The sequence below is a fragment of the Sceloporus occidentalis genome, unplaced genomic scaffold (assembly GCF_023333645.1).
Source record: "Sceloporus occidentalis isolate IW3139 unplaced genomic scaffold, rSceOcc1.0.p SCAF_13, whole genome shotgun sequence".
Taxonomy (NCBI): domain Eukaryota; kingdom Metazoa; phylum Chordata; class Lepidosauria; order Squamata; family Phrynosomatidae; genus Sceloporus; species Sceloporus occidentalis.
Genome location: NW_028316993.1, coordinates 2,808,573 through 2,832,837, shown reverse-complemented (window position 1 = coordinate 2,832,837; position 24,265 = coordinate 2,808,573). Strand labels below are relative to the sequence as shown.

The 24,265-nt window shown below is 44.5% G+C and overlaps 2 protein-coding genes across 13 annotated transcripts in view; both read right to left on the bottom strand.

The window, feature by feature from the left end:
- Positions 1-6,810, bottom strand: part of LOC149304565 (ryanodine receptor 1-like) — a 105,737-nt gene extending 98,927 nt beyond the window's left edge. For all 12 annotated transcript variants that reach the window (XM_089479467.1, XM_089479474.1, XM_089479471.1 and 9 more), the window contains exon 1: positions 6,737-6,810. In XM_089479467.1, coding sequence (XP_089335593.1) covers positions 6,737-6,787 — 51 coding nt within the window. In that variant the 5' untranslated portion in view covers positions 6,788-6,810. The remainder of the gene's footprint in view (positions 1-6,736) is intronic.
- A 6,437-nt stretch (positions 6,811-13,247) lies between these two features.
- LOC149304564 (uncharacterized) overlaps positions 13,248-24,265 on the bottom strand; it is a 23,699-nt gene continuing 12,681 nt past the window's right edge. The window contains exons 5-14 of the mRNA XM_089479526.1: positions 22,822-23,081; positions 22,059-22,219; positions 21,705-21,848; positions 20,501-20,578; positions 19,415-19,511; positions 18,939-19,030; positions 17,984-18,125; positions 17,399-17,504; positions 16,047-16,167; positions 13,248-15,290 (exon numbers count right to left, since the gene is read on the bottom strand). Coding sequence (XP_089335652.1) covers positions 14,347-15,290; positions 16,047-16,167; positions 17,399-17,504; positions 17,984-18,125; positions 18,939-19,030; positions 19,415-19,511; positions 20,501-20,578; positions 21,705-21,848; positions 22,059-22,219; positions 22,822-23,081 — 2,145 coding nt within the window. The 3' untranslated portion in view covers positions 13,248-14,346. The remainder of the gene's footprint in view (positions 15,291-16,046; positions 16,168-17,398; positions 17,505-17,983; positions 18,126-18,938; positions 19,031-19,414; positions 19,512-20,500; positions 20,579-21,704; positions 21,849-22,058; positions 22,220-22,821; positions 23,082-24,265) is intronic.

Below are 24,265 nucleotides of genomic sequence, written 5' to 3'. Positions count from 1 at the left end.
CATATAGGGCATGGCTACCAGACCCTGTTAGTGAAAAGAACTAAAGTAATACACACAATGGTCTAAAAGGTGTGTGTATGTAAAACAACAAAGTCCAATCTCTAAAATGATGTAACTGCTCCAGTGGCTTTAAACAATGTACCACAACAAGCAGGACACAAAAGGCAAGGCACCTCTCAACATGAAGTTATAATGCTAACAGAAAGCCCCACCAGTTGAATATCTGCCTGAAACTATGCAGCGGCTAAAAGGTCGGCGTGCCCTTTGTCCATAACAAGATGGCAAGCCCCAGAAAAATGAGTCACTCCTTCTCCCCTTAATGGATCGGTGGATGCAGCGAGGCAGCGACATGCAATGCCAGCAAACCAGAAACAAATGAACAGCTTCAAATTGGATTTTCCCAGAGACAAAAACATGGATGACTGAGCCCAGGAACTGACTGCTTATGCAGAAAAGGCTTTTAATCGTGTCCTCTAGTGTCCATATTGGTTGCTTTTTAATGGATAGGTCATTACATGCTTCTAGTTCCATTTATGATCAAATTGCAACTTTTGCTTTTAGTGATGTGAACTTTGATCTGTTTCACCTTGGTAAGCCACCTTGAGATCTAGGGTTGTGGAAAGGGTGGGATAGATAAACAGATGGGTAAAATATAGGTATACCCCCTTTCAACAGAAACACGATCTCACAACATGGACCTACCACAAAACAAAAGGCGTTTATTGTTGTGTGGAGTCAGAATATTATTCAGTACTTATCTACTAGCAATACCATGGACTGTCAAAAATACAAATAAACGGGTGAGAAAGGAAATCAAGCCTGAACTCTCCTTACAACTCAACATAACCAAATTGAGGTTGTCGTATTTTGGACATATCATAAGATGACGCACCTCATTAGAAAAGATGATAATGTTTGGTGAAGTGAAAGGCAATAGGAAAAGATTAAGACCACATTACAGGTGGATAGATTCCATCAAGGAATCCACAGCCCTGAGTTTGCAAGACCTGAGCAGATCTGCTGATGACTGGGAATCTCAGTGGTTTCTCATTCATAGAACCTCCATAAGTCAAAGCAGAGTTAATGGCAGTTAACAACAACAAATAATGAAATATCCAGCCAGGAGGCTTCATCTTTCCACACAGAACTCTTGCCTACCAAAATCTTAGATGTAGGACATCTCTCCAGAATTCCCTGTTTGCTGTGTTTTCTGTTTACAGAGAATGAACTGTGTATTCCTGCATGGCATTGTAATGGCATTGTAATACATTGTGTATTCCTGCATGGCGGGGGGTCGGATTAGATGGCCCTTGTGGTCTTTTCCAACCCTCTGATTCTACGAAATAAGCAGGCTCCTGTTACAAGAGAAGCAGCCAAATGGCAAAAGAGCAGGGCTTAGCTGCAGGACCTGATTCTTCCACCTCTCCTCTCCTGGGAGACATGAAATGATGAGGCACCTCTAAGCATGTGAAGATCATGCTTTCTTTACCAACAAGGAGCCCATACACACCCACCATTTACAAAGATGCCCTTCCAGCAAATAGACGGGTTAAAGATCTAGTACCATTGATCATTTCTTCACAGAGAAGAATCAAAAACACAAAAGTGGGACCAAAGATCAGATACAGCCCTTCCAACCGAAGTACAGCAGTGCCACACACTTCAAGACACCCTACATATTTGCACATGGTGGCATGCGTGGTATTTGGATCAGCTCTGCTGTATTTATTTTACTTACATACTATGTTTAAACGATAAAAAGCATGTTTGTGGTCCCTGTGGTTCAGCAGCCCTAAACCGTATCAGCCAGGTCACCAAATGCTGCTAGAATTCAAAAGGAAGAGTTTCTCATTGGTTCTATTAAGACCCAAAGGATACTGTGCAAAATACACACTCCAAATCCAGTGTGAATGTCTCCTGTGTAGGAGTAAAAATTCCCAGAGGATTGGGACCATTCTTAAGGGACCCATGAGACCAGCACTCACTTTGCTGCATGAGAAACGCTGACTTTTGGTTCTTGGGTCACCAATAAAGCTCTGGGAACCCCGCTCTGCAATTTACCTATCCCTCTCCCCCTACCTTAGCATATCTCTTGTAGCTGCTATATTTCCAAATTCTATACAAATCAGGTTCAGAACGAAGCAGGAACAAGCTTTTTTTTAAGTCAATATTCCACTGCTTTTTTGGATTTGCCTTATTAAACCAGCCAAGTGCTGAGTCTGGATTTCTTGGGAGGAGAGAGCGGGAGGGCATCCTTCTGGGCAGAAAATCTGAAGATGAGTCAACAATGCAACAGATCCTTGGGCTGTAATGGAAAGCAATATTTCCCCTCGTTTGGGACATTAATGGCATTGGTCAAACGCTGGCATTGCTATCTACAACAAGAAGCTAAGTACGTGGCTCCTTGCAAAATGTATACTTTTTTCCTCCCCACTCTTTGTTTATTCATTCATTAAAACATTTAGATACCACTCCACATTCGAAGATCTCAGGAGTTGCTTGCAGTCAAATCAATGTGAAACAATAAGCAAACAGACGATTTACAATTGGTTAAAACCATTTAGCATAGTGCTAATGCTAGCACATGTACAACCTGGAGGATATAAATTAGTGCTGGAGGTGTGAATAAAAAGCCAATTTTTGACTTGTTGCTGAGATGATACCAGTGTTGGCATTATCTGATCCTCTAAGGGTAGGGCATTCCTCAACTGGGGTGCCAATGCAGAGAAGGCCCCTTTCTATGTCCTCCCACAGCGGTCTCAAACTGGATTATTTCTGCAGTGTGTTTTGGACCTTAGACACTTATTTAAAAAAAAAAGAAGACATCATCAAAGGCCTCTTAAACCTTCCTCTTTTCCAAAGCAACTAGTAACAGAATTCTTGGTAGAATTCCCCTTCTTATGCACTTTAACATGGTCAGGGCCTTTGGTGGTGACTCTCCAAAGAAAATCTGGCAGCTTTGCCACTCTTAGATCTGCGGCAAAAAAATTCTTCTTGTTGTTTCTGCAAGACTTTCTATGAAGACGTTTTATTGCCTCTATTCCAGTTTCCTATTGAGAGCCTTAACAAGTGTCAGTTTTATATTTCCACCTTGTATCGTTCATATATTGCAAACTCCTTTGGGACGTTTTTACCAAAGAAGGCAAGCAGGACCTTGAAGCCCTTTCTTGCTGCAGAGAGTTAAAAAGGACCCCCCCCCCCCCCCATTCACTTGAGAATGCGAAAGCAGACCTAATGGGGAGAGGGATCAAAACTTTTGCCCAATTCATAATTCAGACAAATCAGACGAATCCTTTGGAGGGATTATGGAAGTTTTCATAGAACCACAGAGTTGGAAGATACCTCAAGGGTCACCTAGTCCAACCCACTTGCCATGCTGAAATAAGCGACTAAAGCTCTCCTGAAAGATGCTCATCCAACCGTTGAAGATCTCCAAAGAGGAGGGGAGAATCCACCATCCTCTGAGACAATCTATTCTACTGTCGAAAAGCTCTTACATTCAAGAAGCAACTCCTACTATCAGTCTCTTGCAAAGCCCTGTGTGTCTGAGTAGAGGAGGTATGGTGGCAACGTGAGATCCTTAACCTTTTAAGAGATTTCCTGCCAGTCCTTTGTTAATCTCACCATATAAACACCATTCTCCCACCCTCTGATGCCCTCTCCACCACTGTCCATATCTCAATATAAGTAGGATCTGACAGTCTGTCTTCTACTATCTGTAAGTAGCAGCTTGTGTTGATCTATGGCCCAGCTTTACATAAATCCCAGATAAAGCTGCTAGGGCCTGTAGAAGGAGCAAGAGAAGGTCTTGGTTCCCCTTCACCCCATATGCCCAGTCCAATGTGACCCCAGTGTGTTCCTCATCCCACTTCTCCAAGCCTGGTTTTAACACTCTGCGGGGGCAAAGCTCCCCAAAAGCAAGCCCCTTTGTTTGACCCCTGCCTGCTGAGGTGCCTATCACTCCCTCCCTAAAACCTGAGATGCCGCCCCTATGATGAATGGCACTCAGCTGTTGGCCCAGGATAAATAAAGGTTAGTAACTGGAGAGGCTGCCCTGGGAAAGGATTGGCATAAAATCCATGCTCTCAGAGTGTGCATACACAAACTCACACACACACACACACTTGCCCACTAACAGGGACAGGTCCTGCTGCCACCGACTTCACGGACCACATAATCAGGCATATGCACCTTTGAATAGTAACTTTTTTTGCACATGTTGGACTGAATACTTTTAGAGACGGAGAGGCCTGGGTTCGGACACAGAATTCATTTAGACAGATCCATGTTTCTGTTCCAGGATAGTGATGCCTATTTACCTGTCTGTTGCAGCCTTAAAATAGCTTTAAAATGAGCGTATTTCACCGGGCGCATGCTTTCATGGCCACAAAAGCTTTGATCAAATAAAGCATTGTAATTTTTTTTCCAAAAAGACTTCAGTGGTTTTTAATCCACAGTTCCTTGGCCAAGTGAAACCTCTGTGATCAGAAGCTCCTGTGAAAGAACATTCGACGCTCAGAGAGAGAGAGAGAGAGAGAGAACCGGGGTGTGCTCCCCTTGCAAACAGTCAGCCCAACAGCACCTGGCTGGCTGACTTTGGAAAGAAGATGCTAGAGCAGAGAGACATCTGATCCAAGATCCCCTTCATGTGCCTTGCCTCCATACTGAGAGGGGAGGAGAGGAATGGGGTTTAACCCAACCTCCACCCTCCTCTAAACCCGGCAGACGCCACCTGTTCCCAGGCAGCTTGGTGGCTAAGGTCCCACACTAACAACCGGACTAATTTTAGTCCCTGCTGAGCTTGGTCAAGAGATGGAGAGGAGAGGCCAAAATCTCCTTCCCTGCTATGGACCTCCAAAGCAGGGTTTCTGCCTGAACATTGCTTTGGGAGGGAAAAGGATCCTTGCAGATTCATATGTCTGTTTTTGTTGCTAGTGTTGGGTGACTTCATTCCTGACTTACGGCAACCCAAAGGAAGGAAGGGATGAAGGAAGGGGGAAAGAGAAATGGTAAGACAGGAGGGAAAGAGAAGGGAAAGGAGGGGAAGGGAGGGATTTTGTCTGGGTTTTCTTCCGGAAGGCCCCTGCCACAGCCTTCCTTTGGGAGTGAGAGAGGATGACTTGCTGAAAGTAACCCCATGAGTTTCCAAACCCCTGGTCTCCTTGAGTCCTAGCCTAATACTAATATACTGCATATGCTCATGTATATTGATCCAAAAAAACTGTGTCGGTTTATCCATGGGTCAATGTACTTTAACTCTTACTTTAAAAGGAACCATCCCCTGCTGAAAGGCAAGGATGTTCTCTGTCCTGGAAGCTCTGCTCTCTCATTCATTCAGCCTTCAGTGATGCCTGCTGGAATTTTGTAACTTCTTTGGCATTGTTTTCCTTGGCTTCATCCTTTAGATCCTTTGTTACATGGCCCTACCTTTTACCCTCGACTTATCCAGAGGTCATATCAAAATCCATAATTTTGGCCCCCAAAACCTATCCTCGACTTGCACATATACAGTATGTACTCTTAATACGTGTCCTCTAATACACAGTGCTCTGAATTCCCCCAACATCATTTTACCCCAAACCTCCACACCTCCAGCATGTATGTTACAAATCTTTTCTCAAGACTTTCTTTATAATCAGACGCAGTCCCCCCTCCGCAAAGAAATAGCGAGGAAAAGGAAAGAAAGAAGGAAGATAGGAAGAAAGGAAAGAGCAGATCTCTCTAAAAAGTTGCCAGGCACAGGTTGTATAAAGACACCCAAGCAATGGCACTGATGGGGATCAGATGGCAGGTTTTGCTGCTGGAGCCAAGGTGTGGGCAGTTACAAAAGGCTCCCCAACCTGTTCACCTGTACCCTCTGATGCCCCTTGGCAGTTGGCACATTTATACCAGGCATTGGCTTGCTCTCCCAGCTCTGACCCCCCCCCCCCCTTTCTTTTCTGTCTCTCCAAATGCTTCTTCTCTACCTCCCCAACACTGGCAACCAAAGTTTGCTGCTTGGATCTCTTCCATCACACAAGGCCCACCTTGCCTTCCCTTCACCCCAAGTTTGTCCTTCAGCCGCCCTCCCCTCCTCTCAAGGTCCCCTCCCTCAGCCCCCCTTCCCTCATGGGGGTCTCTCTCCTCCTTTCCCTGCCCTCTCTGGTCCCCCCAAATGTCATCTTCGCCTCCTCCTCTTCCACTTTCCCATCCCTCTGCTTCTTTTTTCTCCTGGTACATTCCCCCATTGACTTGCCTCACCCCCAGACCCCCCTCCCTTTGCCCTTTCCCCATTCCCTTCTTCCCTCCTCTTTACCCCTCTGTCCTCCAACTTTTTCTTGCCTATCCTCTCCTTCCCTTTCCCTCTTTCTCTCCTCTCCTCCAATTTCTCTTTTTTTCCTTCCTTTCTCTCCTCCTTTCTCCCCTGTCTCCTTCTTCTTTTCTCTCCTCCTCACCCCTACCTTCCCCTCCCTTTCCTTCCTGCCTTCCTATTTCTTTTTTCCCCCAATTTCTCCTTTCCCCTTCCATCCTCCCTTCTTCTCCTCCTTTCCCTCCCTGTCTCCTTTCCTTCTTTCCCCCCTGTACTCCAATGTCTCCTTCCTTCCTTCCTTCCTTCCTTCTCCTCCTCCTTTCCCTCCCTGTCTCCTTCCCTTCTTTTCCCCCTGTCCTCCAATGTCTTCCCTCCCTTCTTCTTCTTCTCCTCCTTTCCCTGCCTGTCTCCTTCCTCCTTTCCCTCCTGCAGAGAGGGAGGACTCACTGTCCGGAGGAACTGGACGTCGTCCTCTCCCTCGCCGCCTCCTTCGGCCATGGCTGGGCTGGAGAGGGCTGGAGGGCCGGAGGAGGAGGAGGAGGAGGAGCAGGAGGGCTCCTTGCTTGCAGCAGCAGCAGCCTCTGCCGGGATGGAGCTGGCCAGCAGCAGCAGCAGCAGCAGCCGCCTCTCGCAGGGAGTCCCAGCCCAGCTGGCCCCCCGCCCCGCCCCAAGACCCTTGGCTAAAAGCTCCCTCCTTCCCCTCCTTCTCCTTCTCCTTCTCCTTCTCCTTTGGAGCTCCCTTCTTTGGCTGCAGCCACACTGCACCAAGCCTCCGCGTTGAGACCGCTTTCACTGCCAAGGCTCCATGCCAAGGAGCCCTGGGATGGAGCAAGCTTCTTTTCTGATGCTCCAGAGAATAGGACCCAGAGAGCAATGGATGCAAGCTCCAGGGAAAGAGATTCCAGCTCAACGTTAGGAGGAACCTCCTGAGAGTAAGGGCTGTTCGACAGTGGAACACACTCCCTCAGTGGAGAGCCCTGGAGTCTCCATGGCCCTCTGTCAATGGGGAGGCTTTGATGGAGAGTTCCTGCATGGCAGAAGGGGGTTGGGCTGGAGGGCCCCTTGGGGTCTCTTCCAACTCTCGGGCGTTTATCACACTGGGGCTAATTTTGGCATCCCACAAACAGAGCGATAATGGTGAGTAATGGCGCAAACGATTATCACATACAAATAAAAAGACATCAGGCAAATAAAGCGACATCAGAAATGCATTGTCACTGAACTCCCAAAAGTAAAAAGATGTATGTTAATGCTTCTTTGTGACCACTTTAATGGCGGGGTTTGTGCGACCTGGCGTGGAATCACGTCGCGTATTTACGCTATTTTCCCAAGATATTCACAGGATAAACTCCTAAGAAGAGAAACAGCAAAATGCAGGCCTAAGAATAACATCTTCAATGTTTTCCTCCTGTTTGGTTTATAACACCTTGCCTGATGAAGACGCCGGTCGAGCGGCATGTATATTGTGCATTTTGGTTGGCCCCATAAAGGTATCACTGATAGATGTTGATGGTCAGAAATACAGAAAGGGCAAAGAGCTGAGCCAGATGCATGCAGCCATCGTTGTTGTGAGAGTGGCAGCAGACCTATCATTGAGCAAAGCCAGACGAGGCACAAAAAGAGCAAGCAGTGAGAATGTTTTTTCTCTCCTTTTCAGTTCTGCAGAGTCATTCCGGTGGAGGAAGACCAAACAGCAGCAAAGAACAAAGCAGTGGAACGGTTTGCAGACCTTCCGGCGTTTCACAGAGGAAAACCATGATACAGAGTGTCACCAAGATGGGAAAAGCCATGAATGAGGAAGAACACGTAAGCTGGGAAAGGCTGCAGCGGTTTGCTTTTGCCTGAGGCTACTGGGAAGGTCAAGATTCAGCCCTCTCTGTCCTCCCTTACTCCAGCCCTGAGTTAACTGAGCACAAATTGCTTTTTCACTTTAAATTCAGATTGTAGCATTCACAGATATAGCCGTGTTAGTCTGTAGAATCAGTATGTAGAGAGATGTTGCAGCACCTTTGAGACGCACTGGAAGAAAGAAGTTGGCAGCATGAGCTTCCTTAGATTTAAGTCTCCTTCCTCAGTGGGAGAAATGCCTTCCCACTTCCCTGCTTTTGGACTCAACGCACTGCAAAAATAACCCAGTTTGAGACCGCTTTAACTACCCTGGCTCAATGCTATGGAATTAATGCAACTGCAGTTTCGTGGGACATTTAGCCTTCTCTGTCAGAGAGCGCTCTGGTGCCACAATAAACTACAGTTCCCAGGATTCCCTACCACGGAACCAGGGCAGTTAAAGCAGTCTCAAACTGGATTATTTCTGCAGTGCATTTCGGACCTTACTTCAGTTGCTGCAGACTTAGTTCTTAGTTGCAAAGTAGTTTGCATTCAAGTAACTGAGCAGGGAGAGGGAATAGGGAGGGTGGGATTTTGCCCTTCCCAGTAGACTCAGGCAAAAGCAAACAGCTGCATGCTCTCCTGGTTTGTGCATTCTCCCTCATTCATGACTTTTAATGTCTTGACCACACTCTGGTGTTGCTTAGCCACACATATCCCAGTCTTCATGTCTGAAACGTTGGAGGGAAGGGCATCTGCTGAGGTGGTTCCAGTTTCTGCTGCACACAGTATACAGTTCCTATAAGGAGTTCTCAGATAATGTCTTGGAACCACTTCTGAACACTCATAAAGATCTCTATGGAAATGCTGTGCTATTATATCTGCAGTAATAATGGCTGTGGAAACTGGGAAATGAACCACAGCTCCTGTTCCATGCACTGCGGGGGCGACTTCAGCCACCCTGAAAACTCAGAAGCAAATGCGCTTTGGGTTCAATGCATATTTTTTTGATTTAGCAAAAGAAAAATAGTTTTGCAAATCATTACTGTTGATGTAGATTGCCTTAACAGGGCAAAAAACCCCCCAAACAAACCAACCACTTTTGTAGGCAAGTCTTCCCGCTAGGACTGCATCCGTACTGCAGAAATAACCTGGTTTGCCACCACTTTAACTGCCATGGCTCATCAGCGCTATAAGCACCAGAGCAGAGCTCTGTGGCTCTGGTGCCACAGCAAACTACAATTCCCAGAATCCCATAACAGTTAAAGTGATGTCAAACCAGATTATTTCTGCAGTGTGGATGCAGCCTAGGAGTCAAACTGCTTTCCCAAGTTTACACAGTCTTGCACCCAGGAAGACATATATACCATTCGGACACCAAATTATTCATTGTAGCATCTTTGGTTTCATGCACTGGCTGGATTTGCAAGGGAAACCAAATGTCCAGGTTGCTGTTGTAAAACTACTGTATTCCCCAGCAAATACATGATAATAATAGTAACCACAACAATAGACAGTCAGACATAGCTGTGATTGAGAAAAAGAAAGCTTGGTTTATAGATGTGGCAATCCCACAGGACTGAAGAATCAATGGCAAAGAGAGGGAAGGCATTCTGAAATACTGAGACCTACAAATTGTGTTCATACTGGAAAAGTAGTTTGCACTCACTTTACTCAGTGGTTGACAGAGGAAGGGACAGAGTCTTGCCCTTCCCAGAAGGCCCAGGCAAACACAAACTGCTGCAGCCTTATCCAGCTTAGGTCTTCTTCCTCCTTAAAATAACATTTGCCATCTTGACCCACTTGAACGTTGCTCAGCAAAACGGATTTAATATTTGTCACACGAAGCCGCATAAGAACTTCATTTTAAAAGGTCCATTGCTTTATTTCAGGGGAAGAATGTAACAGGGACCAAACGCAGAGAGCAAGGAATTCTAGTGCCACAATCTTTTGGTAGACTACAAACATTAAAACTGGTTTTTCTATGAGAGGAGGGACTTTACAAAAGCAATTAAGGGCCTGAACAGACAGGCCAAAATAAAGCTGCTTCGGGTCACTTTGGAGGTATGCTGTTTAAATGATGCCTGTGTCCTAAGAGGTCAGAAACCACACCAAAGCCACCCCCTAGTCCTAAGAACTGGAGTGCAGCTTCGGCACAGGTTTTGGCCTCTAAAGATGTGTGTGTCATTTAAACAGCATACCTCCAAAGTGACCCAAAGCAGCTTTATTTTGGCCTGTCATTTCAGGCCCAAAATTATCTGTTTCTTTCCTCCGTGGCTTTTGAATTAATATAAATTCTCAGGCATGGCGTTCCCTCCTAGATTCTTAATGCTGGCCAAATTTAGGTCCCTCTCCTTTTCCATTCCCAATGGAGGGCATCCCTGAAATTAATCTATTTCTACACAGCACTTTTATTTTTTGGTCTTTTTGCACAGTTCAATTAATTAGCAAAAGAAGAACGGCCCTATTCTGCAGCATCAGGGAAGGCCAGCTTTTAGAAATCTGTCTAAAAGATCCCTGGCAAAAACTCCTTCCGCTCAGGAGATAGTATTTGGATCCTTTACTGATCCAAGTCAGCCAGGATTTAGCAAGTTGTTTTGATTCGTGATGAAATATTCAACATTCAGGCCAAACCATTTTTGCGTTGCTTATCTCTAGGAATGAAAAATATTGGGGGAAATGGTAAAAAAGAGGACTTTCTCAAGCATCAGGAAACCCAAGAACAATCCAAGATGGATCAGAAGTTGTGCTTGGGTTTTTTTGTGCCATAAGCAGCATTTTCTGCAGAGATTTTCTTGCAGAAAGGAGGAAAATGGTACAGTTATTTGTTCTTTGATTGTGAAACAAACGTTTTGAAGATTCGTATCCTTACTTACACCTTAGGATATGTAAGGGCAAATTTTTCCAAGAACATACCCATTTCACCTGTTGACTTATGCCAACCCCATTAATTTCATAATACTCAAAGATGGTTTTGCCAGTTACTTTCTCTGATAACCAGCCTGCAGCACCTAGTGTTCATTGGTGGTTTCCCATCCAAATACTAACCAAGACTGACCCCGCTTAGCTTTCAAGATCAGACAGGATCTGAGGCTTTCAGGATACTTAGGTCTTCTCAATACCTTCCAACATTTCATAGGTCAAAACTGGGATGTATGTAGCTAGGCAATATTAGAACCTGCCGCAGTATGCTTTTGCCTGAACCTCCTGGGAACGGAGAGATTCTGCCTCCTTTCTTCTCTACCTCTGCTGAGTTAGGTTCAAAACACACTGCAGAAATAATCCACTTTGAGACCGTTTTAACTGCCATGGCTCAGTGCTAGGGAATCCTGGGAATTGTAGTTTATTGTAGCACCACAGCTCTCTGAAAGAGGTGGCTAAATGTCCCACAAAACTACAATTCCCAGGATATGCTAGCACTAAGCCAGGGCAGTTAAAGTAGTCTCAAACTGGATTATTTCTGCAGTGTGTTTTGGACCTTAGTGGAGTACAAACTACTTTTGCACTGTGAACTTGGTTTGTGCCAAATGATATAAGCTAAGAACAAAAGAGGAAATTGGATGGAGGAGAAACAAACCTGGATATGTTGAAAGCAGCTGAAAAAGTGAGATGGCAGAGGTTTAATCACGACTGTCCTTTCCAAATTGGGGAAATTATTGGGTATGAACTAGCTGCACTCTTCTGCCACAGTGGCCTGCAAACCCATTTGGAATAAATGCGATACAGCTGTGCTTTGGGTGCTTTGTAACTTCAAATGCAGAACCCAAGCTTTATTGCCTGTGCTTTATATCCTTTGCCTTTGCTGACATTACAGCTGGAGAAAGCCCTCACTTCATGCTGGCAAACTTCCAAAGAGTTTTCAAAGAGATAGCTGTGTCAGTCTGTTTCAAGATTAGGGTTGCCAAATCAGGATCACCCTAGGCCATGACATTTCTGGAACAAAACCTAAAATTTAGGGATAGCTGTCTGATGATATCATTAAAGATTATGCATTCAGTAACAATCAGAGATCAAGGTGGAATGAGGGGATTATTCTTTCTCACTTTGTAAGGGATACAGCATAAGGAACATTTAAATCCAGCCAGAAGGAGGATGTAGAGTAGAGAGTGAGCCCTGTAGCTACCATCACTAGGAAAGAAGGAGGACGCTAACTAAGTATATACAGTACATGGAAAATCCCTCACGAAAAACGTTTGCAAATTGCATCAACAAATCAGTTAAATCTTGCAAAACTGTATTGTAGCTGCTCTACTAGCTTAGTAGGAGATCTGTACCCAGGCTTTTCCTTTTGCCTGGAGCTGAGCCCACCAAAACTAGAAGATTTGCACCCGTGTCTCCCACTCCCAGAAATGACCCAGCAAAACTGGAGATTCAGGACCAGACCCTGAGACCTGGCAGCCCTAGACGCCATGGCTGCAACGTCACTTTCTTCCCCCTGCAGGCTGTTTTACTGCCCCTGAAGAAGGACCCTATGAAGCTTCAAATTCTATCTTGATGTATTTTGCATCTTTTGGTTAGCCTGATAAAAGTGCCTTCGTGGGATGGATTTTGAATCTTTTAATTCCAGTTGGCCATATTAGCGGCCAATAGGGCCACTATACCTACAACAGTTTTAAATTATTTGATTTATTATATTATTTGTACCCAGGTTTTCCTGTACTATGTGGTGAGCTTCAAATTCCCTGGGAACCAAATGGGGGAGGTCAATTCTGTTCCTCCCAGAAGCCACCCAGGAGGTATTTTGGGATTGGAGCCCGACAGCAATCCTGCTTTGCAAACTCCATCCTGAACAAAAAAATTACCTGGCCTTGGGCACTATGCACTTCGATGTGGGCACTGGTGCCTATTTGTTGCTCTCTCCCAGGGTGCAATTCAGCCATGTCCCCTCCACACCTCACTAATATGCTTTCCTCCCCTGCGTTAACCATACTGACCCTGGATTTTAAAAAAAGAACACATGAAACAGCAGGGTTTAAAGCCGGCCTTTGAAATGTATATACACCCGCACGGGTGTAAAAGAGGGAGATGTCATTTAAGAGAAGAGCAACCACATGATCTTTCTTGCTTTTAATGTATTTCGTGTTAGGGTTAGAAAAAGGCACCCGAGAGGCAAAGACACACATCACTAATCATAAAACATACAGGCTATGTATCGAAATGAGAGGGGCATTTGATAGCTCTATAACAGAGGACTGAAGAAATTAGGTACATACAAACACCGTCCAGGCTAAACACGAATGATCCATAATAGCATTCCCAAACTGGTGCTTTTCAGCAATATTGGACTATAGGTCTCTTGAAGATGATAGGGGTGAATAGAAGTTGTAGTCCAATGCATCTGAAGAACCCCAAGTTTGGGGAAGGTCATTCTGTAATATCAAGAACATAACTAAACCATTTACATTTGTGCCTTATTATGTCTTTTGCAACCACAAGTAATTCAAGGAAGAGTGTGTGCAGAGCTGAAACACAGCATAGCTATACTCCTTTTTTACCTTTGCTATAGAGACTGCAAGTCCAAAGTTCTCAGTTTTGAGAAGCCAAATATTATGTTCTTAGTTGCAGCCTCTGCATGCTGTAAATCACAAGTCCAATGGCAAAATAATATTACTGAGTACACAATTTGTACATATGCTCTTTCAAGGTCACTAGAGGTAGTTTAGTTGGAGGGAGAGCACAATGGAGGAAGGATTTTTAAATACACCGACATTTTTAACGCCCACAATCAAAAGGTTTGGTACAAGGCACAGCTGGTGTCTTGGTACACGAAATGGTAGGTAAAATAGTATAGAGTAGTGGGGTGGATTTGAGGACAACAGACTGGAGCAAGAGAGGGTTGGGAGGTCAGTGCCAACATTAGCATCGTTTTAAAGAGAAGGGTTATTTATTCAGGAGAGAATACAGATTTAGCTGCCATCAGCACTTTTCCCTCCAAAAATCCACCACCCTTCTCCATCCCCGCCACCCAGAATTGTGCCAAAAAAGCTAGAAGGAAATGCAATGACGTTGGACAGTGCAAATTAAACTCAAGTTGGACCATTCCACCTGTAACAGCCGCCAGAAATAGAACTGCAATCCCAGCCAGCCAAAAGGGAGAGTACATTGGACCAGGTTTTGCAACACTTCCAAGGATTTTTTAAAATATTATTCCTTTAACTTCACCCAAGGGCAGAGTCAGGGAGATCAGCATTCTCACCACTGACTGTTTTCCTTCCCACAGCTATTCCTAGCTAGGGCTCTGGTGTGCCCACAGTTGGCACTTCGATGCCCTTCGGGCTTGGTGTCTCTCTTTTGCCACGAAACCCAGCAAAGGACATCATGATATGTTTGCGGGTTATGAAGATCTGCCTCCCGTATGCTTTGAAGGACTGCAAAGGGCTCATAGGAGATTGAAGGGATGCCTCTTTCTTTGCTGCATGGCCACTGAGCCCAGCGGCCGCCTCTTGCTCAGCCTGCAAGGGCAGGCCACTTTCGTGGCTGATCGAGCGACCAAACCGGCGCCCTCCTTTACGCTTGGAAAGGCTAAGACTGGCTACTTTGGACCCTTCATTGGCTTGGGACGAAGCCCGCTGAAAACTGAGGGTTAGGCGCTTCAGGCTACTTTTGGGTGCCTCATTGAGCTGCTGGTGGTGTTCAGCAAGAGAGAGATGGGTATCGGACAGGTCTGGTTTGGAGGGAAGTGGATTGCTAGGGCCATTCTGTGCACAACCAGGAACACAGCTATCCACCGGTGTTACACACACGGCAGGGATGCCTAGTTGCCTCACGCCTGCCACTAGGACTTCCATGTCTGGTTGGGTTGCATCTGGGAGGCCAAACAAGCCGGCCCCAAACCTCCCAAGTCTCACAGGAGCTTCCTCTGGAGAGAAATCTATTTCTTCTGTGGCATTTTTCATTGACAGACCTTCAGACCAACTCAGTGACCGACGAAGAGGTCTGCGGTGCTTGGCTGAAAGAGCCACTGGCCTGCCCTCCTCAGCCAAATCCTCTGCCTTATCCAGTGCCCCTCTCTTTTCCAGCTTGCCATCCAAACCCATCTCATGGTGCCCACAGATGACTGCATCAAAGCCAGGCCTTGGCGCCTTACAACTTTTGCATTTCACAACCACATGTGGCATCATCACCGGGTTTGCAGGGGTGCAACTGTTTTCTTTGGGCAACTGGTTTGGAGAGCCTAAATACATAAACAAATAAGACAATTAGTAAACAGCACCTAAATACCACAGCTGCTGCTCTGATTATTATTATTATTATTATTATTATTATTATTACAAGGGGTATTGTTGATTATATATTTATTGGAAGTAGTTATTAATCACTTCTCTCTTCACCACGGCTCTAAAGCGACATACAGCAAGAGATACAAAAACATGATGTAAAATGAATAAAGAACTATTTTAAATGCCAACTTTAAAACAAATGTGAAAATCCAAAGGCAAGAGGAAACGATACTGTTTTAACTGCCCACCATAAACATATCCTCTACCATTTCATAGAGAAAAGCAGGTACAAGATAGCAAAAGTTATTAATGAAGAATAATAGTCAACCTAGGAAAAGATGCAGCAGTCTCATGGTGGAGTAAACGTGTTTAATCCCTTGTAGAAACATGGAGTCCTCTGGAATGTATTGTGAGAGAAGATGGTATGGTCTGAAACCTATTTCTGACCACAATTCATGCCAAATTAATGCAATAGTTTTGTTATTATTTGTCATTAGCCTGATCTCATTTGTGGGAACAAAAAATGCTGAATTAAATGGGCCTTTGGTCCATTCCAGCACAACTGATCCTATGGCTATCCCTAGTGATGTAGCTAAAAGTTCTGACTTCACTCCCATTCCTGCTCAGCTTCTCCTTTGCCATGTAAAAATATTAAAAATCCAGAAATATCTGCAAGTCCAGGAAACTTTGGTGATGTAAAATGAGCTTACCTGTTGCACTTTCTTTGAGCTTGTATGACTGTAGCTGGGCCCATTTCTGTTGGGACGTTGGGCCTTCAATGGTCTCTGTTACCATCTTCTTCATCAGAAGCCAGCCACTTGGTTCTCCTGCCTTGGCAGAGATGGGAAGAAGATGTTAGGATGAGTTGGGTTTATTTAAAGAGAATAAATAAGGAGTCCAGGAGCATTTATCCATATTTTTCCCCTTCATGCCATTGCTTTGCCACCAAGAGCTAGGCTGAGACCAGCAGAGGGGCAAGGAAAAGATGCTTTTTGTGAATACCTAACTTTTTTCTTCTTCGTCATAATGTTAGGTATTCACAAAATATAAGAAGTAACACAGTCTATATGAATAATATCCAAAGTATTTATATAATGTGAAGTCAAAGACTTTCATGGCCAGCATCCATAGTGTTTTGTGGGTTTTTCAGGCTATGTGGCCCATGTTCTACAAGAGATTATTCCTGACGTTTCGCCAGCATCTCTGGCTGGCATCTTCAGAGATATGGGTTACATGTTGCCCATCCCTTTGCTAAACACTTATGAATAGCCACTTGTGAATAGCCATTTGCTGCCCTCTGCTGCACAAACCATGAAAGACTACGGGATGCTCTTGAAGACATGGGAGCGCCACTACATTTAGGAGAAGAGGCAGCTGTAAGAACATAATATGGAGAAATGAGACCCTGCGACATGTTTCAGAAAGCTATTTTAAAACAAACAAACTAATATGCACATGTGAAATGAAACAACCAGGTCAAGTAAGCCTTGCATAAGTAAACAAAAACAGGTTGAAGCTCTAGAAATCACTTGAAGTCTTTTCCCAAAACACAGCCAGGCTGAGTTTTATTTCCCCAGCCTCCACTTTTCTTATCATTTCCATTTTGGTGGCCAAAATGGTAAATCTAATGCTTTCCCCAGCATACTGGGAGGAAACTGTTGAGACAGGCTTAAGTCCTTCCTTTCCCCTTTTCTCTCTGTTTTCTTATTCAAGAAGCTTACCTTGCTAGTGATAGGCAAGCACAAAGTAGGACTGGCCAGAGGAGAATCTCATTCTTGCCCAGGTCAAGCCTTATTGCATGGTTTACTCCAGACAGTTTTGCAACTTTTTGCAACACACTGAATGTCTGGTTTACTCCAGCCCACTTTCATCCCCTTCCCAATGCTGATGCTGCTAAAAACATTACAGTTAAACAAAGGAAGAAGAGCGAATGGGGGCTCGGGTGATGTACAAACGCTGTGTAAAAAAGGAGTTTAACTGTCAGAGGCGTTGCTAACTGAGGTGTGTTTGTAAGTGGCCCTTGTAGCTTGCAAGAGGCCCTTGCATCCACCAAACAACTTACCAGATCTTTGCTTGGGCGGAAAAAGATGCGCAATGACTTGCGACCCGCGTCCTTCCGCTCAAAAGAAGTCGGGGAGCGGCTGGGGGAAGTTTGAACAGAGTGTTTTCTGAAAGGGAAAGACAAAGAGGCATGTGGTCCCAGCACTTTTGCTCAGCTTACTATGCATACTACCAGAATCTACTATTGTCAGTCAGAAGAGCAAGAACATTTTACTGCAAAGTATCAGACAGGATTCGCTCAGCAATCAGTCCTACTGTGAGACGTCAATAAATTAATAACTTAACCCCAGATAGAGGAACCAAGATGGCATAGTGAGGAACAGCATCATGTAAACTCTGCTCTTTGTCTTATTTCAGATCTTCCTCTGAGGCCGAGAGAGTGCGACTTGCCCAAGGTCACCCATGGATTTTCATGGCTGAATGTGAATTTGAACCCTGGACTCCCAAACTCCTAGTCCAACATTCAAACCACAACACCACATTAGTTGATATGTAAGATTCCTGAAATGTGGTATCTGTCCAACTCCATTCTCAGCACAGAGCTCCCGCGCATGCTATGGAAACACACACTCCGCATACAGCACACCTTGGAGGGCGTTTCTTCTTGCTGCTGCTCCGTTTCCTTTGAACTTTTACAGCTGGGCTTCGTGGGCTTCGTGCCCCTCGTCGCATGTCAGAGATTGGATTTGAGATGCCACTGGAGACAGCTGGAGCAGCGCTTATGGGATCTGCATTTGGGGCACGAAGATGAGTAGACAAGGGAAGAGAGGAAACACAACTGAGATACAGTGTTGTATGTATATTTATCTTCCATTCTCCCTTCATGATGAAAACTAATATTGGAAATTAGCATTAGGGCTGTGTCAATCAATTCATGAACACGCAGTAAATGCATCACTTTCTTTTCAAAGCAACTAATCTGCGGATTAAATCTATATTTGCATAGTATAACCGGCATTTTAATGGGCGTGCTTTCAATTACTTTTAATTCTGCCGGTAAGTTTAATTGTATTTTAACTTTTATACGATAGCTACTTTAAGCTGTATCTCTTTTAACTTTTGCAAGCCACCTTGGATCACAGGCCTATGGAAAAAGCACAATGATAAAAAAACATGACAGTACTAAAACTAAAATGAGATTCGGTGCCTCTACAAAAAGAAAACCAGTGAGATTCCTGCATTGATAGGTGCAAATAGACTACAAAACATCTCCAGATTGTATGTCTGCTGGGAGGGAAAGACTTTATAAAGAAAATCCAGATGGATTTAGCATTTGACTCTGTACAGAGGAAAGGGTCAGTGGTGCTCTCCATTTCAACTGCTGTGCTTTTAACTGCTTTTAGTCCAATTGTGCTTTAGCATTATGATTTGTTTTGTTTAAACATCATAACTTTTCATGTTTTATCTGTACTTGCTTTTAAACTTCTCATGCAACTCGAGTCCTAGCTTTGTAAGAAAAAGCAGCTATAAATCAAACAATAAACAGACAAACATGAAATAAGCAAGACAGCATACTTTCAGGGGAGAGAGAAAGTGATCACCTTGCATTGAACCCAGATCCGCTGGTTGATTAAATGGATCCCCAGCATCATCCTCAAAGGGATCAGAGCTGAGTGAATCTATGCCTGATCTCCTGCAATGGAGAACCAAAAGAAATAATTGATTTAAGTTATTTTACTACTTTATCAAGATATTTTAATGCTCATGACATCGTTAGTTTCAACTCCCTTGGTTATGACATACAAAACTCTATATGGACCTATAGGCCCATGCTATCTGAAGGACTGTATTCTCCCACATGAGCCTGACACACATTTTGTGATATCCAAGGTAGGCCCTGCTCTCTGTCTTACTACTACCTGCATAGGTACACCTGATAGTAACCTGAGAGAGGTCCTTTTTAGTGGCTGCTGCTAGACTCTTGGTGGTGGGAGCTATGTATGCCATATTGAATGTATTGGAAGAAAGGCAAGACAGGAAAGGAATTAATTTTGGGATGCAAGAATCTCAACTCTACCTCTTCTTAGCTGAAACTTCAGTAGCCCAGGCAACGTCTTCAGAAGCTTTCCGCTTCGAATTGAAAGACGTTTTCAGAGTTGTATTACTTGGGGAGTCTGTGATAAAAGAAGAATAATTTCAAGATAACAGCAGATCAAACATGGAAAATTCGGCTTTTGGGTGTGTATTGTGCTTGTTGTCGGCTGAAATGGAGACAATGAAAGACACATAGGGAGAAGTGCTGATGTGATCACTATGCCACTTCAGGCTGCAGGATAGGAATTATTTAAAACTGCCTCTCTTATGTTAAAAATAGAAAGGAAGCCTAGCATCTATTTGCAAGAAGAAAGCTAGCACATCAGGAAAAAATGCTTTAGCCCAGTCTCCGTCCCTGGTATGCTAGTTTTCCGTTACCACTGTATAGCAAATGTGGTGAATATGTGAACCTCAACCCCTTTTTGTCACCCCACTATATTCCAGCATTGAAGATTTAAATCTTCTTCATTCTGAAATGGCACAAGCCCATTTTACCCTCTTTCATTCTCCCCGCTTCATTATACTGTACAGATTGACCAGATCAGACTGAATCCCAAGCAAAGTTTAATTAATGTTTTATGAATGGCAAAATCCCTATGTAACATGCACTACTAAATAGGGATCTGCCATCTTCAAAATGGGCCAGCCTTAGGCAGGAATGTTGGAGTGTTATGAAAGGGAAACAAATAATCCATTAGATATTCAATTTACTATTAATGTATTTTCAGCCCCAGCAGGAGGATCCAGTGGGATTGGCTGTCTTTGGTGACCAAGTAATCTAGCAGCCTTGGATGCTATGTAACAACAACAACAACAACAACAACAGCATAACTAAACTGGCAGGGCAGAGCAGGAACAATATATCTTTTTTGTTATCATTCAGAAAGCAAAAGGGTCTCAAGCCAACTTTGGCAGCAGCCAAAGGATCCAGTGTGAAACTCTACTGTTAGTAAAAGCTGATTGATATCCACTTTAAGAACTGGACTCTGGGCAGTTAATTTGTTTGCTGCACTCCTTTCTTTCCAATTGCAAGCCCCACTGTGACCTCCGACACTGGCTTTCTACTCACCTGCTTTCATGTCCTGGCAATGAGCGGAATAAAAGGATCGGCTTGTTTTGAATTTGCTCAGGGTCTCAGTTACAAAGTCTGCAAGGGACAGAAGGACATCTTAGCATTCTGAACACTGGAAGTTGGTGGCTTCCATGCCTGCCAAATGGTGCTGTCTAAAGGTGCTGAATTTTTTGTGCAAAACAAGTTCAGCAACTAAGGATAGCTCTGCAGTGGCTTCATCACATGCTGCAGTTGGTCCCAAGAAATAAAGCCTGAGATCCTACATCAACCAAGTGGAGCATAATTCTCTGGTCATGTAGTTCCATGTCAACTCTCAATCTGTTTTTTTGGGAGGATGGGGTGCAAGTCACTACACCTGAAGGGGCAGTATGTGATCCACAGGCAACATGGGTCTCCTGTACCCCACTTTTCTGGCTCCTGAAATCCTCTCTCCATCACCCAAAGCTCCATTTTTAAAATTCTAATGAGATTTGGGGGAAAATTTTGCACCTAAACCATACAAAGAACTTCCTCAAATTTTGTACCCCCACCTCTTAGAAGTGCCCCAAAATCTGTACTGCCCAAATCACTCTTCTTTCCTCTGCAGTCCCTCTTAAAATTTCAACAAGAAGTCACATTTTTGGATGTCAGTACAGTTGGCCACCCTTACTCCATCCCTTTGCACCATGTGCAGCCCCCTACTCCACCCAATATGTTGCTGCTTACTTCTGGGGAGAGGAGAATGGTAGGAAGCAATTCAAACATTGAAAAACTTGCCTGCAAAGGACTGCAAAGGAAAAACCAGTATGCAGCACATTTGAGACTGTGTGAAAGAAGCTCTAGCATGAGCCTTTGTGACTTGCATCTGAGGAAGTAGACCAAGTCTATGAAAGCTCATGCTAGAACGTCTTTCACACAGTTAGTTTCAAAGGTGCTTCAAGATCCCTTTGCATGCTCATATTCCAGACTAACATGTGTATGTCTCTGAATTCTACCCCATTGAGAAACCAATTTGTCTCAGCTCAGGGGGACCATTTTGCCTTTGCCCTTGCAGCTACACTGACTGAATTGCTTCTCCCTGTCCCAGTGGCGCACACTTTCTAAAACATCAGAGCAGGGAGCCAGCAACTCCATAGTTCAAAAATAACTTTGGATCAAGAAAATGTAAGAAGAATCCCAAACACGGATCTTAGGCTATCTGAATTTCCTTGGCTGTACTCACTGCTGACGCTCCGTCGACGCCGTCTACTCCTTCCTTCTCCATCCCTCTCTCTCTGCTCTTCAGATCCTGGTGAGGGTTGTCTCTTGCGGTCCAGGTCAGAAAGTGCAGCTTGCACTTTTCCCAAGAGAAACTGGGGGACATTGCCTGAGAGTTAGAAGGCACAAAAATGAATCTGGTAAGTCAACATTTCTGTAAGCTCCGCTGAGTTAATGGGTCTACTTTAGTTGCGACTGGAAGAAACTCAGCAGCACAGCTGTAGACAAACTCTTAACTACACAGAGCACAGATACATAGAGAAATATACTTTCCTTGTAGGGCCAAGCAGAAAACACTTGAGGGAGACTAAAGACTCACCGATCTCAGGAGCATGGGTGATGAGAGTCTGCACCACAGCAGCCTGGCTCCGCAGCTGCTCCTCTGCTTGGCAACTCAGGTGGCTGCAATGCACACTGGGGAACAAGTTGGGTGCAAAGATAACAGCCAGGTTGCTCAAGTCCATTTTGTTCTGAGCACACCTGAAAGGAAGGCCGAGGAAATAATTTAGTGAAGAAGTTGACCTAAGGCAGTTAACAACAACAAATTTAGAATTCGCAGCCAGAGAGCTCTAGTTCCTCACCAATGCTTAACAAATTATAAAGTTACAGGCGGCTGGAACATGCCATGTGAGGGTGCTGAGCAAAACCTCTGGGGTTTATCCCTCACTGAAAAAGTGCTATCCAAAGTGCTGAACTTATTTCAGGGATAGGAGTCAACAGTCTGGAAAACTTCTTTAAACTCTGGAACAAACTCCAAGTGGATTCCCTGAACCTGTGATATGAAAACTTCTGGCCACTTCATCTCATGTCCTTTCCATCATGGATATGAATACATCAGCACATGCTATATATGTAGTTTTGTGAGATCTTTAGCTTTCTCTGTCAGAGAGCATTGGTGCCACAATGAACTATAGTCCCCATGATTCCCTAGCACTGAGCCAGGGCAGTTAAAGCGATCTCAAACTGGATTATTTCTGCAGTGTGTTTTGGACCTTTGTTAAACTAAAGTATGCCTGTCTATCCACTTTTCCACACAACCCTAGGCAAAAGGGCAGCTCCAGCCTCATGGCTTATTGACCCACCTGGCTGCCACCTCCTGAAGGAAGTTGAAGAGGTAGCGGAGAAGGTCCACACTTCTTTGCGGAAGCAGGGAGGTGACCAAGAGCATCAGTGAACTCCGATTATCCTCGCTGTCTTCTTGTCGCTGGACTTGGCAGAGAGGCCCCTGAAGTCTAGCTGGGATCAGGGGCTCGGGCAAGGCTCTTAGGAACTGCTTTACCAGGGTTGCAATGTCACATGGGAGAGCCATCTCCAGGCAGCGTTCCCCAGCCTCCAACCGGCTCTGGAAGGATGCAAGTCCATGAAGAAGGCTATCAGACAAACAGCAGAAGGCTACAATCCATCACCACCAGCAGATCAACTCTCACAAGCCTTGGGCCATAAGCAACAGAATTGAGAACGCAGAGCTTGTATAGTGAAGTGGGACTTTGCCACCAGACAGTGGGTTTTGGAGTCCGTACGTAAGCATCATGGCCAAATGTTAATAGCTGTCCAATGGCACAAAGTGACCTTGTTGGGTGCTTTTTGCACTTTGTTAGCAGTATCTGGGAAAAGATATGAAGGCCAGGAATGGAGTGAGGGAGCGGATTTTCTTCTGTTGCTAACCTGCTTGCGGAGTTCTCATAGCTATGGGACTGAGGAAAGATGGGTCATGCTTGCATGCTTTGATATTCTTTGGTTGCCTCTACCTCATATAACCCTTGGGAACCCCTCTTCCTACAGCTTTGGCCTGGAGGGCAATGCACTGCAAGCCAGGTGCCCCATATAGCCAGTATTGGGGACTGAATTTAATTACAGACGGGGAACAATCTGGGTAGAATTAGTTTGGGGACCCATTATTATTATTGGCTGAGAGAGAATGCTGGACTCTCTCAGCAAAAGAGTTGCAATGCTTCTCTGCTGTGTGGCATCTGCAGCATCATTTACCACCAATAAAGCTTATGCTATAGCAGTAACATATGTCAGTGTTCAGTACCGAAAGCACTTCTGGGGAAGCCTGGAACTAAACCCAGTTTTGGAACAAGGCAGCTTGGAACAGTTGCTTTTTGTTGGCTTACAGCTTCCAGATTTGTCCAGCCAGCTGCGAGATTCTGGGAACTGTAGTCCAAACTATTAATGCTCTCCTGAGTTCTGGCCTTCCAGGAATGCCCATGTTTTCTAGAATACAAACCAAACTATGACTGTTATGGCAGACAGACTAATAAACATGTATACATGTGAAATCAATCATGATAACAGATTCATGTTTCTTCAGACCTGTTAAGGAAAAATCTACTTGTTCCAGGACATGTTCAAACAAAAGCAAAAATGAAATTACTGGCAAGAGGATTGCTCAAGTTCCTTGCTTTTGAAGCAACTGCTCCATCCATCTGTATTTCAACACACCTCCCCTGCTCACTGCCGTCATTATGAGGAAGAAGACAGCTGGTGTGACTCTTAAAATCATAGAATATGGTTTTATGGGGA